The sequence below is a fragment of the Sycon ciliatum genome, chromosome 1, assembly GCF_964019385.1.
Source record: "Sycon ciliatum chromosome 1, ocSycCili1.1, whole genome shotgun sequence".
Classification (NCBI taxonomy): Eukaryota; Metazoa; Porifera; class Calcarea; order Leucosolenida; family Sycettidae; genus Sycon; species Sycon ciliatum.
In genome coordinates this window covers 18,935,629-18,951,014 of record NC_088643.1, presented here as the reverse complement: position 1 = coordinate 18,951,014, position 15,386 = coordinate 18,935,629, and the positions used below count along the sequence as shown (strand labels likewise).

General features: G+C 50.1%; 1 protein-coding gene across 1 annotated transcript in view; it reads left to right on the top strand.

Annotated features, from left to right (window-relative positions):
• LOC135816594 (uncharacterized) overlaps positions 1-15,386 on the top strand; it is a 230,806-nt gene that overhangs the window by 213,114 nt on the left and 2,306 nt on the right. Inside the window, exons 36-41 of the mRNA XM_065329777.1 lie at positions 700-1,053; positions 7,076-7,324; positions 7,722-8,066; positions 8,354-8,605; positions 9,835-10,221; positions 13,984-14,094. Of these exons, the coding sequence (XP_065185849.1) occupies positions 700-1,053; positions 7,076-7,324; positions 7,722-8,066; positions 8,354-8,605; positions 9,835-10,221; positions 13,984-14,094 (1,698 nt within the window). The remainder of the gene's footprint in view (positions 1-699; positions 1,054-7,075; positions 7,325-7,721; positions 8,067-8,353; positions 8,606-9,834; positions 10,222-13,983; positions 14,095-15,386) is intronic.

The window sequence follows — 15,386 nt, the reverse complement described above, 5'->3', positions numbered from 1 at the left end:
ATACTTGTACAGTCATAGTCATAACAGGTGATGTTCACACATACATTGTATAGTAATAAATTGGCGCTGAGAAACATGGCGCTTAGATCTGTCACGCTGAGAAAGGTCGCGCTGACGTATTTGGCACTGAAATATATGGCGCTGATTTATGTGGCGCCGAGATATTCGGCGCGTATCTGCTGGCGCCGAAGTATACAGCGCTGAAGTATGTGGCGTTGTGAAATCCGGCGCTTGGGTTCATGGCACTGAAACGGTCACGCTCACCTGGTTGGCGCTGAACTTGAGGGCACCGAAATGGCGTGGAATCTTAGAGAGGGTGGTAAGAGGGTGGTAAGAGGGTAGTGAGAGGGTGGTAAGAGGGTGGTAAGAGGGTGGTAAGAGGGTGGTAAGAGGGTGGTAAGAGGGTGGTAAGAGGGCAGTGAGAGGGTGGTGAGAGGGTGGTAAGAGGGTGGTAAGAGGGTGGTGAGAGGGTAGTGAGAGGGTGGTAAGAGGGTAGTGAGAAGGTAGTGAGAAGGTGGTAAGAGGGTAGTGAGGAGGTGGTGAGAAGGTAGTGAGAGGGTGGTAAGAGGGTAGTGAGAGGGTGGTAAGAGGGTGGTGAGAGGGTGGTAAGAGGGTGGTAAGCTGTGCTACATTGTCCTAACAAGCATATGTTCTCTGCTGCTGGTGAACGCGGATCCTAACGCGGTGACTTTTACACAGGTTTACCACCAACGATGATAACTTGGTTACAAGAGTCAGTCTTCTACAATGGCAGCTCACCGGAGGACATCATTCAACTCACACCTATCAGACCGGGATGGGAGAACATAACCGTCAAAATGAACGTGCGTCTCACTGTTCACACTCTTTTCTTCCAGTACGGTGTGTGCATTAAGAAAACAAGCGACCCTGCTCCTTGTTCCGAGTATGTGCATATCGTTCCAACGCGCAACGGTACGGCGGACTTTACTCCACGCGTGTCTCTTGAAGGCGGCTATGAGTATGTGCTGCAAGTGATAGCATTACCCAGGTCAATCGTGTCACTGCCGCTCTACTTCCCCGTCCTGGGAAACTGTAAGTGAGGCTGTGTGTGTGTGTGTGTGTGTGTGTGTGTGTGTGTGTATGTGTGTGTGTGTGTGTGTGTGTGTGTGTGTGTGTGTGTATGTGTGTGTGTGTGGGTGTGTGTGTGTGTGTGTGTGCATGTGTAATCCCAGCACAAGTTGCTATGTCTAAGATAGCTGTTCGCTATCATCGCTTCCGCGATGGGCATGTCTGAGGTCTGAGGTGTGTGTGTGTGTGTGTGTGTGTGTGCGTGTGTGCGTGTGTTTGCATGGGAATTTTCACCTCAGGTGGAGTCAAAACTCTGGAAAACTTGATAATTTAAAGATTTCACGATTCTGACCACTTTCTCTGTCACCCAAGTCGTAGGAGTAGGAAGCAAGTTTTTAGCTCCTGCCTTTCCATCTATGGAATAGCCTTTCGGCCACTTTTGTAAGTATAGGTGAACCTGGAACTAGTCCCAGCCCTAATATGGTGGAGAACTCAAATATGGACCTGGCCTTGCTGCTGGATGGGGGGATTCGTGACTTGGCCAAAAAGTCAGGACTTGCAGGTGTGGACTCGTTGGCCCGACCGGACCTTGTACTTCAACTTCGCGCCATGGACATCGGCAAATCAGGTATGCCAGCGCTAGTGAGCTCTATCAGTGCACTGTCCTCGACTATCACTGCATTAACTGTGGAAATGGTCTCCCTCAGGGAGGACAGGGATAGGGAAGTTAGAGAAATGAAAGCAACCATTGATGGCCTCGTGGCGAAGATGATACACCTTGAGGAAGGCGGGAGTCCAAACCTGATTGCACAATCTACAACCCCGAGTACAACGTACAGTAGTGTAGCTAGTTCAGGTAGTACAGGGGCTGGGGTGAGGGAAACCGTCACTCGGACTCGTACTCCCCCCAACGCACACTCTACCACCCGTACCCGCACTTCCCAAACATCGACACATGTACACCAGACCTCATCACGCACTGAAACACCACCGGCTGCACCAACCAGATCAACATTGGCTACAACTAGTACAAGTGAATATACGGGAAGCAGTTCGGATGGCTGGGCCGAAGTTGTACGGCGTCGGGTCACGTCCCGGTACGTGAAGCCTGTGGCCCCAGCTAACCCCAACATCCTTACAGGCGTAGAAAAAGTCGCGAAATCTGTGTTCTACGTGGGCAATGTCCACATGGAGTGTAGCGCTAACGCAATTACTGACTGGTGCAAGGACCGTGAGGTTGAGGTGCTCAATTGCAGTATTAGCGAATCCCGGACCTTTGGCACAGCATATGCACGACTGACTGTCCTAGCGATGGATGAAGGCAAAATACTCAGTGCAGGATTTTGGCCGGCAACAATTAGCCACACCGTCCGTAAGTGGCGCTTTGCCGACGGTACCAACGTGACTGAACGTGGTGGTGATAGTTCCTCGTCATAATCATGTTGTCTATGTCTTCCCTCAACTTGCATGCTACCCCATTCTACCCCAGATCAGAATCCGACCTAACGCTGATAACCATGAATTGTCGGTCTCTCGTCAATAAATTAGCTGAACTTTCGATTGTTCTGGAGAGCACTAAGCCAAGTATTGTTTGCCTCACGGAGACCTGGCTGTGCCCATCTGTTTCCGTGCATGTACCGGGCTATTCCTGTTTCAGAAGAGACAGACCAGCACACGAGAACAGAAATGCACACTCTTTCACTAGAGGATATGGTGGCGTCGCCGTGCTTGTCCGGACTGATGCTTTTCAACATATTCTCCACAGACCCGACCTGCAGCATCAGGGCTGTGAATCTACCTGGGTGGAAGTTAAGTCTCAATGCACCTCTAACCCTATTCTTGTATGTTGCATGTATCGACCCCCTTCCCAAACGGCGGAACAATTGTCCTTCTTCTCGGATATGCTGGCCGATGCTATACAGTCCTCTTGCTATGACGAGTGTGACTGCTTCCTGACGGGGGATTTTAATGCCAAATATAATGATTGGTGCTCTTCTGACTCCACCTCTACAGGGGCGGATCCAGGAATTTTTCAGGGGGGGTTCAATTTTTTTCGAGTGCACAGAATTAAATTCGCTTCAAACTGTTTTCGGTTCGCTAGTAACCCACTACACCGGGAGTTGGAAAATCTTTATAGTCACGGTAGCCCTTGGCCAACAAGACAAGGGTAATGCGTTTAGAGCCTTACAAAGTACAAAGCTGCAGCACAGGCAGAAACTAAAGGCCGTGACTGCAGCATTTTCCGAACTGACGGAAGGCGAAGTTCTCTGACTGTCCTCCGGCTGGGACTCCGTGTCGTCACATTCGCGCCGTACACGGCGGAACGAAGTTCAAGCCAAGCTCAATGGCAACTGATCGGCCGCTCGCCTCTTTGGCAGACGTCGCGACATGGCAAACTACACGACAAACACAAACGTTATCTTTGTACTGCGACGGAGGAAGCCTACAGTCCAGCCAGCGCGAAATAAAACAAAACGACAAGGAAGGTAAGGAGGACAAGTGGCAGTTTTTCCACCTTTTGCTCCACCGCGACATGGCGAACTACACGACAAACACAAACATTATCTTCGTACTGCGACGGAGGAAATCTACAGTCCAGCCAGCGCGAAATAAAACAAAACGACAAGGAAGGTAAAGCCTAAACTAGGCTAAAGGAGGACAATAATAATAATAATTCGCGGGATTCGCGTTGGCATCGCTTGAATGTTCAGAAACACACAAACTAGCCTTGGCTTCCGCAGGCCACCACTATGCCTATGCCTTGCACACCTTAGCCTAGGCTTAGTGCCCGGTTAGTGGCGAATGCAGACCTCACAAGTGAGTCAGGGGAGAGTAGGACAAGTGGCAGTTTTTCCACCTTTTGCTCCACCACTTGAGTGAACTGTCGATCGTTTCAAGTCACATGATACGCGTACGTACAGACACTTCGATTCGAACGGACCGGTACGCGTACAACAGTCCCAACCACTGCATGCCTTGACCTGCACTGCATGCCTGCATGCAGGATGCATGCCAGTGAATCATGAAGTCTACTGGCTACGCGGTAGATCTACGCTACACTTCGCGGGCTGCGCACTTGACTAATATAACTAACGTTACTTGGATACCACAAAAAAATCGACTGGACCCATGGTCGAAATTATTTTAGGGGGTTCGTCCGAACCCCCTGCTCTACAGCCGGTACCAACCTACAGACAGTTTTTTCAATGCTTGGGCTCCAACAACTAGTGAGTTTCCCAACATACACTTCATCAGCGGGTGCCAACTCATGTCTTGACTTGTTGGTAACCAACAAACCCCGACATGTCCTCTCAGTCGACCACGCAGCTCCTCTTGGCACATCTGATCATCTGCAGGTTGTTTGTACGCTCAACTATGCATCGTGCTCGACACGACAAGCGATTGCTAAATCGTCCCTCCATCCCCAGGCTCAGTACAGGTATAAACAAGTGCCTACCCGTGTCTGGCAGGTTGTGAATGAAGACTTGTCTAGGTTGGACTGGTCATTACTTCATCGGCATTCTGGTGTTGATGATGCCATTGTCCTGTTTGATGCTTTACTACAGTCAGCATTCCATCGTCATCTGTTGCCTTACAAAGTTATTCCGCGGACAGGAGACTACATTAGGCCTCGTCCTACTATGCGGGATGCATCCCGACCCTGGATCACTCCGGACCTCAAGTGTGCTGTGAAACTGAAGCGAGATTTGTATAGCATTTATAGGAAGTATCCAACCAGTGAAAACTTCATTGCCTTTAAGCGCAAGCGTAACGAAGTGAAATGTTTGTCACGTACCCTCCATCATCAGTATGTACAGTCGGTTCATGCCACCCTGTCTTCCCATGATCGCCCTAGTCTCCATCAATTTCTCCGCCATCTCCGTAAGAACTGTAGTCGGGAGCCGATCCGATCAATGACAGCTTCAGACGGCACGGTAGCAACAGATCCCGCAGACATAGCAGACATATTGAACACGCAGTTTACGTCGTTTGGACTTCCTGACGACCCTACGTGGCCTATACCACCACTCACCCCTTCACCCTCAATACCTGCGTCCCTCCTATCATTGTCGACTGGTACAGCCCAAGTGAGGAAATATCTCCGTAATCTGAAAACTGGCAAGTCCCCTGGTCAAGACGGAATTACCAACGAAGTTTGGAGAGCTCTTGCTCCGTCTGTTGCCTATCCTGTGTCAATTATCTTGAATATGTCATTTCGTGAAGGGAAATTCCCAGCCATGTGGAAAACTGCGGTAGTCGTGGCCACCTACAAAAATAGAGGACCACGCACCACCCCCAGCAACTATCGCCCTATCTCATTGCTCTCTACTTTATCAAAAGTGTGCGAACGTGTTGTATATGACATCATTTATGATCATGTTCGCATTTCACTTTCGCCAGCACAGTCGGGCTTTTGTCGGGGTGACTCCACCAGGTACCAGGTTACCCGCCTCGTGCAAGACATCCACACCGCCCGGAACGCCCATAACCATGTTGGTTTAGTTTTCTTCGATCTCGCAAAGGCCTTCGACACTGTTTGGCACAGGGGTCTCTTAGCTAAGCTGCGAACAGTATATCGCATTGATGGCAAGGCTATCGGCTGGCTCTCATCGTATCTCTCTAACCGACATCAGCTTGTACGCCTCTCAACTGTGTTATCGGAGCCTTTACCCGTTACTTCTGGAGTCCCCCAGGGTTCAATCCTTGGGCCACTGCTATTTCTCCTGTATATTAATGACCTCCCCGACATTGCCCCTGGTGTCAGCCTTTTCGCTGACGACACAGCTCTGCTTTGCTCCAATGCTTGCCCTATACGCCTGCACGAAGCCATGCAAGATAGCATTGGGAAAGTTATAACCTGGATGCATGATTGGAAGTTGCAGCCAAACGTTGATAAAACGGCAGCTATGTACATTTCCCCTTCTCCCCCTTCCCTGCCACTTTGTTTTCCTTCTTCAAGTGTTGCTATTCGTATTGTTGAAGAGCATAAGCATCTTGGCGTTATTATTGACTCTAAATTGTCGTGGTCACCCCATGTGCAGTATGTCTGCAAGCGCACAAGCTCCATCCTTGGGGCTCTTCAAGCCCACTGTAGGCATCTTCCTCTTTCCTGCAAACGCTTGTTTTATCGTTGCTATATATTGCCCTTACTTGACTACTGTGATACTGCTTGGTCTGGCATAACTACTACTGTATTGAACAAGCTAGAAACCCATAACCGCATGCTCCTTAAAATCTTATTTAGCAAAGATCGTCGCTTTCCCTCCGCTAGTCTTTACGAAATTGCCAAGATCAGTCCCCTTTCCACTCGACATAAGTACCACCTCTGTGTTCTCATACATAAAATATTACTAAATAAAATACCCTTGCATATGCAGGCTTATAATTGGTTCTCCGAAACACGGAATATCCGGAACTCACTCAGTCTCCCACGCGCTGCCTCCACCCTATTCACTAGATCCCCGATCTTTGCTGGCTATGTGTTTTGGGCAACATTACCAACGCAGGCCAAGACCAGCACGTCGATGGATACTTTTGTTGCTAAAATCTCTGCTCAATTATAGGTTTCATGTATATCCTGCTGGTTTGTCACCTCCTTTGCCTTCTTTGCCTCTTATTTGTATTCTTTTATCTGTTTTACTGCTGTGGTTGGCTTTCACCCTTGTCTCAGTTTTATTGGCCGTCATCATGATGTGCCATGAGATAATGATATAAATACAAATGCAAAAAATACTTTGTTCTTGTTCTGTGCTTTCACATTGTACACATGCGCTATGCATGCCTCCGAATCAAGAGGGGCTTCAGCTTTCATTTCTCCCAGGGAAAGAGCAGTATTTGAAAACGAAACAAGTTCTACATTGTGATGGCATGATAGTGTGGTAAGGCAGGTATGCATGAGAAATGAACTCGGTGTGTGGTCCTTTACGCATGTACCCGATGCAGTGCAGTTTTGCCATTTCACAACACAAACCAGTTGGAATGTAACAATCTCCAAACTGTTACACAGAGTTGTTGTGTTTGTGTGTGTGTGTGCCGTCACATGCAGATCCCCTTGTTATCCCTCTGCTCGCGGCTGACCCGAGCGCAGTGCGCTACGCTGTGCAGGTGACGCGTTTCAACGAGACCACACTGCAACACGATGTGGTATTCAACAGGTCTGACTACCAGCAGCAGGACTTCAACGTGACAATTCAGCTCGACCGGTACGGCTACTATGTGCGGCGCGTGGACAGGATTGACGCCAGTGGTGGTCGCCTGACTCTCGGCCTCTATGTGAAAACGTTTGAAACTGACCGTGAGTGTTTCGTCGACTAGGTAACCATGCCGAGGCTGCTGAATAGAGAGTGCAGATTGGGTTTGAATGCTTTTTTGTAGGCTTGAAATCCCAGGTGCACCAAAAAAGTAAAACCTCCTTGGCAGATATGTCACCTCCATGTTCAGAACACATTCTGACAGTCCTTGCTGTTCTCGCCCAGCTGAAAAAGAAGACTCGTCACAATCAGCGCCCCCCCTCTACACTAATACATGATGGCCATGCCTGTATGGTTTACTGAGCCGGGTGACTGTGAGGACTCCACGTGATGGTCACAATTGCATAGTGACTGTGAAAGAGAGGCTCCACCGTGTGTCAGCCTTTTTGGAGCATACCGCCGTCTGTGTGCTTTTTGTGTGTCCTGTGTGCGCTCTGACAGCCACCTGGCAGAGACTGGTGAACTGGCCAGAGGACAGGCAAGTCGTGTCGAGCCACGTCGTGGCGCCCGGAGAAAGCAACGTCACCATCCAGCTGCCATTCGTGCAGGCGTGTGCTGCCTGCTGGGTATTCTCTATTGTTCTCGGGTACACGGGCCGTAGCGAGAGCTGGACTCGTCGGCTACGTGCTGTGAACGTCAGCAGCAGTGCCAGTGGCAATCGTGAGTTCGTCGTTCCAATGCCACTGAGTGACGGGGCTTACAGCGTGCAGGTTCAACGCTCTGCGACGAACCGGAACTGGACAAGTGCGCTCACCTTGCCATGGTGGTTTCATCTGAACGCACTGGGTAAGCTATGGACGTCAAACCCTTCCCCTCCCCGTTATCTCTGTAGGGTAGGCCACAAGTGTGACTCCTAATTTAAAACAAATTCTAGATAGTGTATACTAATCACAGCATGAGTGGACCTAGGAGTGGTTAAAATCAGACCCGTGCACCAACCACGAGACTACACCAAGCCCCCGAAATGTGGGCAATCGTATCTCTTCCTGTCTCTCTCTCTCTCCCTCTCTCTCTCTCTCCTTCTCCTGTGTGCCATCCCCCTCATGATGGCCTCATCCCTCTCTGTGTTGCAGGATGGATTGTGGTGCCAGTACCATCGGACAATGGCACGGCACACTACTACACTGTAGAAATACTTGCCTATAACAGCACCGCGCAGAGCTCTGAGCTCGTACGCCGCTATCACAACCTCAGCTTCGTGGACTTCCCTTTCACCATCAGTAACTTGACCGGTGGGCGCTACGAAGTCAGGCTGGATGCAACTAGCTCTGACAACATAGTGCGCACGCTGTCCGTATCAGCAGCCTCTTACGGAGCACAAGAAGGTACAGCAGCAGAATTCAAAGTGTGTGTGTGTGTATGTGGATTAACTCTTGTGTAATCAATGGTGCTAGTGAAGCTGATATCAGATCCACTCTGATTCAGCCACCCACACTAGTAGCAAGTATTACCTTCACTGGGGGCAGGGGTAACTGCAGTTGGATCCCCGGACGGATACCCTGATGCCGTCAATCCTTTTTCTGCACCTTGTCCTCACCCACTTACTGAGGTGTGGTGAGCCCATAAGTGGGATCATTTTCAAGTCCACCCAGAGTTTTGGGGATTTCAGGGGGTGTCGGCCGTTGGGCGGTTCAATAACCAATTGAGTCATCTTTCTAAGATTCCTTTTGAGTCTCTCTCCCCTCTCCCGGGGGGACTCACGTGACCAGTTTTGGCAGTGAGCAACAAGTACAAGTGTGTGTGTGTGTGTGTGTGTGTGTGTGTGTGTGTGTGTGTGTGTGTGTGTGTGTGTGTGTGTGTGTGTGTGTGTGTGCATGTGTGTGTGCATGTGTGTGTGCATGTGTGTCTGTATGTGTGCAGAGAGGGGGGGGGGGTGTTCATCTGTCTATGTATCCAGCCGTTTCAAGTTCAATGGGAAACACTCGGTGCTGGGTTCTAGCATGTAGGCACCCTTCCACCTGCAGTCACTCTTAGCCGCAAAGGCGCAAACCCAGAGCATGTTCACATCCCATAAGCAGGGCCTCGGGTCCAGTCCATGGTACTGCGCTCTTGGAAATTGGAAATTATCAGAATGGTCAGCTCTGCAGCCAGCCCCCGGGCATAGGCATGCATCGATTGGAGTTGTTTTCGTTTCCTGGACAGCTAGTCGCAGATAGCACGCCAGATAAATCAGTTGCCATGCAGCCTCGAAAGCCCTGGTGTCCCTGAAGGATCATTGCCTTGCTCTCTGTAACTGTTGGCTTCAGCCATGCATGTATTCTGTGCAAGGTATGCCAAATTGTTGCAAGAAGCTTCCGCTGTTCTTGTTTGTATTTTTTTTCACCTTGTCATATCCCTTCCTCCCTCTCTCATAACAGCCACCTTCACTTCCTTTCCCCAGGAAGGCATCCATTTGCCTCTGGAGAATCCTTGGAAACATAACATCAATGTGTGTGTGTGTGTGTGTCTGTCTGTCTGTGTGTGTGTGTGTGTGTGTGTGTGTGTGTGTGTCTGTGTGTCTGTGTGTCTGTGTGTCTGTGTGTCTGTGTGTCTGTGCTCCGTGCCCCGTGAACAGGCAATGCACCGACGTTCATTGAATGGCCGGAAGTGAGCACAGTCACGGCCGGTACAGCCGGCGGCGGCGCCTCTCTGACTTCGCTGGTCACAGTGTCCACGGCCGCCGTCACCGTACAGCTGCCCCGCCTGAGCGTGTCCGTACAGCAGGAGTTCCCACTGCTGGAGGTGTCCTACAGGCAGTACATAGCCAGTGGCAGCAGCAGCCTCACTTGGAGCACGCCCATACTGGTCGCCAGCAACTCTACCAGCGTCAACTTGCCGACCATTCTCTTCAGCGGCAGCTACGAGATGCGCGTGCGTGGGCAGAGCCTGACCCGGAACAACGTCACCGTCTACACAGCGTTCACCGCAGCTCTCAGGTTCCGTGCCAACGGACGGAGATACAGTAAGACAAAAAATGGATCTGAGCGTGCACTGAGCGTGCACTGTCTGCAGGCCAGGGAGCAATATATCATGCAACAGGGCCTAAACATGCTAGCCTGAATAAAGCCTTGGCGAACATGACCAATATGTACTTTAAAAAAGAGATTGGTTGAGAATTTTGTTCGATGTTTTGGAGAATACTCTTGAATTTCCGAGGGAAATGCCCAAAAGCATAATATCAGGTGCGCACGGGCATAATCCGCGCACCCCTAGTGCAGGTGGCTTCATTTGCAGATGTGTGGGCTTGGCCAATTTTGGTTAGAGCATGTGGCGCTTGATCCGATGCTTTCTCCTGTAATGCTGTGCGCGCATCCCGCACAGCATTAGCTACTGTCGGAACTCGGTCAAGGTGGTCAACATGCACTTTGCTGGTAAAATCGGTTGTGGCGACAAACGCGATTAGGCCGGCTGCAGGGACGCCGTAATATCGCACTCGCCCCAGCACCATTCAAACAATTCCCTTTGGCAGTTCACGGCACGAACTTCAACAAAGCCCCGTGAATGCGTACGAGGGGAAGGCTAGACAGCATGTCTCTAGACATCAATAGGCATCGTATGAAAAGCCAGTCAATAGCACTAAAGAGCGAAAGCCTTTGTCACGGTTCGGTTTCACTCGCGCACCGGGCCCGAGCTGCCAGCACAAACAAATGCCGGGCGCGAGCTGGCAGCACAAACAAACACCGTACTCACACGAGACCGTTGGGCCAACGGATGGCCACAGCCATCAAAAACAGGAACAAACCCATCTACGGCTCTTTCTCTTGCTAGCTGTGCTGCTGCGTGCATCCAACTGTTTTGCAATTTCTCCCTCCCACCCACGCCTCTTGATCTGTCCTAGCTCACTATTCTGGACAAATATTAATTCAATTGCAATAAAGCGCCGGGGGGCGGCGGGGGCATTCGGCGGCTTGGTCTGATTCCTAGCTTGTTGGTAACCGGCTTGAGGTTTCCAAGGTTGCTATGACAACGTGCAGTCATGCGCAGGGCCACCCAACATGCATTTGGGGGCCCAGGAAAGACAGAAACGCGTTGCAAGGCAACAGCAAAAGCGCTCAGCGAGTATCACGCTACTCATGCAGCGCGCACTTTGGCTTAGGGTATCACGCTACCCTTGCGCTGCGGGGTACCACATTGCCCCTCGCTGAAATCAGACCCGCGCCCCGGATACCTTGCGCTGGCCTCCTGACGGCCAAACTCAACCAGCTTGTGCGCGGTGACTGGGGTTGTGCATGTATTAGCAACATAATGTGGCCCAGGTCGGCAGACTTTCAATTAGCCAAGCGAGCTACTCAGGCCAGGGTGCATGATCACTATTCGCAGCACTTATCGTCCATGCAGCAGTCGGGTTAATCCGGCATGTTTCACACAGGAACTCTTTGCATAGGACGCAGTGCCACTCCAGGCTTGAGCTGGGATGAAGAGGGCACCTGGTTGGATGAGATCTCTCCTCGTGTCTACTGCCGGCTGCGTCGTCACGGATACAGTCCATCATGTGACTCTGGCCAGACTTCGATTTCATCTCAGCTGACCCGTGCCATGAAGCATGCAGTGGAACGGGTACCACATTTGAACGTAGCTGCGTCTTCCTCATCACATTCCTCACACACAACATGTGCAGGCCTGGTACGATGAAGAGACAGATTCGTACACATCAACACTGCTCTCGATAGGGCAATATGCTCCAGGCAGCAACTGCATCTGAGGTCATCCTTGTCCCGTAGAGGGAGCAGTTTCAGACAATGAATGGTGTTGTCGTCTTTGATATGCAGTTCAATACACAGCGCGCACAGCGTGTGCAGACATCAAATCAGCTTTCAGGCCTGTGGCAGCTGATCACACAAAGCACACTTCACGTCAGCTATTGCTTGGTCCTTGAACCGCTCAATTAGGGGCGCGTCAAATTGTCACTCTTTGACTTTTCGAGGAGTTTCGTTTTTCCGAAGAGGTGGCCTTATTGGCCTCTTCAGAAAAACGAAGCTCCTCGAAACTCCTCGAAATTCCACAACCTCACCCGATGGGAGAGGTGGATTACTTTCGAAGAGTTTGGAATAGCTACGTCACGTACTACGTAGAGATGGTCAATCTGATAGGACGTCATTATCGCCATGACAATTCCACTGAAAAACTCTAAAATGATAGAAACCATTCAATGGGACACTTCAACTAATCTCTTTATAAAATTTGTTTGAACAGTTAATGAAGACAATTCGAACGCGCCCTAAGAAGTGAATCCCATGTGTGCAATACCCACCAGGTGGGGCGGATAATCAAGGAAAGCAGTTTGGTCGGCCTGAAAGCATTGCCAATTTGGCACTGCTTTGCATGCTGAAATCAAGTCTTGTAGTAGTAGACTTTAACTGTGTGTATTGCATCCGGTTATCTTGATCGTTCCTGTGTGGAATGATCTACACGGAAACAGCAATTTACATAAAGGTTATGAGTAAAATTAACTGCACATCCGTTACTCTATGCACACGACAAGGCAAGACAGGTCCAGGGCCATTTCCCCCCGAAGACAGGTCCATTTCCCCCGAAAACGTTGTTTGGTGATGGTCACCAGTAGGATTCCACCATACGTGACAACACCACAACATCACAACATCACAACAGGACAAGGAGAAACAAGGAGATACACGTACATGCATGTATATCCAAAGACGATGATGGAACATTTAGAAAGAGCACTGTTAAAGGGGAAGTTAAGGCTAAAATCAAAATTTCACCAGTTGTAGTCTTCGGGGTGCTGAGTCGAATGGTCTTGGTCCGAGGAAGCTGAGACGCTCCCTTCCTTCTTTAATCCCAATCCAACTCGACCACTTCCACCGAAACTGGGTGACTGCGCCCTACGAGATGGGGATTTGTATGCAAAGTGTCACTAAAAGCGCCATTTCGTACTTATAAAAGCACGGATGACCCTTATTCCCAATCGAACATGGCTGAACAAGCGGTCACGTGCTCCTGTGTACACCAGTCACCTGGTCACCGTGCCTGCAGGCTACAACTTACAGCATGTTTGGGCGAGTTTCTGTCACTCGAGTTGAACCTTTGAACCTTTGAGTTGAACCTTGGTGTGAAAATTGTCGCCTGCTGGCGTGGTGACTTACACTAAGTTACAGCATGTTTGGGCGAGTTTCTGTCACTCGAATTGAACCTTTGAACCTTTGAGTTGAACCTTGGTTTGAAAGTTGTCGCCTGCTGGCGCGGTGACTAGGTGACTGGTGTACGCAGGAGCACGTGACCGCTTGTTCAACCATGTTCGATTGGGAATAAGGGCGGAACGCTGCATTGCAGCCTTTTCGGACCAAAACCAGTCGACTCAGCGTCCAAAAGACTACAACATATGGACCAATCGCGGTCATCCGTGCTTTTATAAGAACGAAATGGCGCTTTTAGTGACACGAAGGAGGGCGCAGTCACCCAGTTTCGGTGGAAGTGTGCGAGTTCGATTGGGAATAAAGGAGGAAGGGAGCGCCTCAGCTTCCTCGGACCAAGACCACTCGACTCAGCACCCAGAAGACTACAACTGGTGAAAAATTGATTTTAGGCTTAACTAACTTCCCCTTTAACCATGCAGCACTGATGTTGAGAGGGGGTAGAGAGTGGTAAAACGAGAGCATGGACCAGACACAACAGAGGCTGAAGTGTACACATTACAGAACAAGTGTGACTGTGTGGTAATGTAGTCTTTCTGAATGCTGTGTGCACTGTTTCTTCCTTGCACCAGGTTCTCCACCGATCCTCGCGGATGAAATCAGTCAAGGCAGCATTGCTGCAATCATCTGGGTCATCTGTGCCATCTGGATTCTGGCGGCAATTCTCATTTCACGACACCGAGGTGAGGTTGCATCCATAGCGTCTCTACGCGGCATTTACAACTTGCTAATGGAGCGTTTCAGCAGACAGTCCACCTTCCTAGAATAGTAGATGCCTGCTCAGCTCTGGGTTCCATGTTGCATACATGCCATGCACGCAATTTCATCACGATCCTACAAGCTGTTCAGTCCCCTTGCCATGCATTACCTACTATGCTACAGGAGAGTCGTGTGGCGCCGAAGGCCGTGGAGCGCCAAAAGCCGTGGAGCCCAAGAACACCCAGCGCGAAAATAACGTCAAATGTGCTAAGAACGACCTAGCCTCAAGTTGAGAATGTCCATGTTGGTGTCAGTCCCCTTTCCATGCATTACCTACTATGCTACAGGAGAGTCGTGTGGCGCCGAAGGCCGTGGAGCCCCAGAACACCCAGCGCGAAAATAACGTCAAATGTGCTAAGAACGACTTAGCCTCAAGTTGAGAATGTCCATGTTGGTGTCCTGCCAGCTTTTGTGATACATACAATCATGTATGTGTATGTATCAGTGTGTGCCCGTGATCCAGTGCGTATTGTTTCTAAAGACGTGCTACATGTATAAGAACGCAGCCAAATTGGTCAAAGATAAGAACACTCCAGCCCAGGGGCGTACATAGGGCGGTTCCCGGGATGCCCGGGAACCAGTAAAAACATTTCAATGTGGGTACGGAGAATGTTTTGATCCAGGCCCAGCGTGCAGTGCATGCATGCCTAGCGCCTAGCTACATTGTAAGCACCTGCATGCAGTCCGTCTGACGGTCCGAGGACGGTTTTAGGCCAGGTGTAAAAGTGCTGCTGGGGCATTTTTGTGACACAGCGTAGATCTACTGAACTTTACTAACTGGGTACGGGTGCAACAAAGTCCCTACATGCGATTCCTCGATCTCAGAGTCATTTCCTTTGCAGTTTGTTTCGACAAAGTTAGTTAGTTGGTTACGTTTTTGACGATGCTTTCGATTTGTGGAAAAGAAAAATGAAGAGTCAACATCCAGAGGGCCAGCGCTCTATTCAGAGCTATTTTAAGCAGGAGGCAAAGCGTGTAGCCAGTGACGAAGGTCAAGCGATAGATGAGATTGCGGACGCACCTGACTTGCAAGTGGAGTCTGCAACGAGCAGCACAGAGGACGGAATCGTCGGCGAAGCTCTAGAGCGACCGTTGTTGGAAGCTGCTGGATCATCAAGACTTTCTTCAGTGACATTGGAGTGTGTTGGAAAGGGTATTCTGAAAGTGTACTTCCACAGTGGAATCCCTGACTCCCCCGAAAGTTGCCGGACATGGA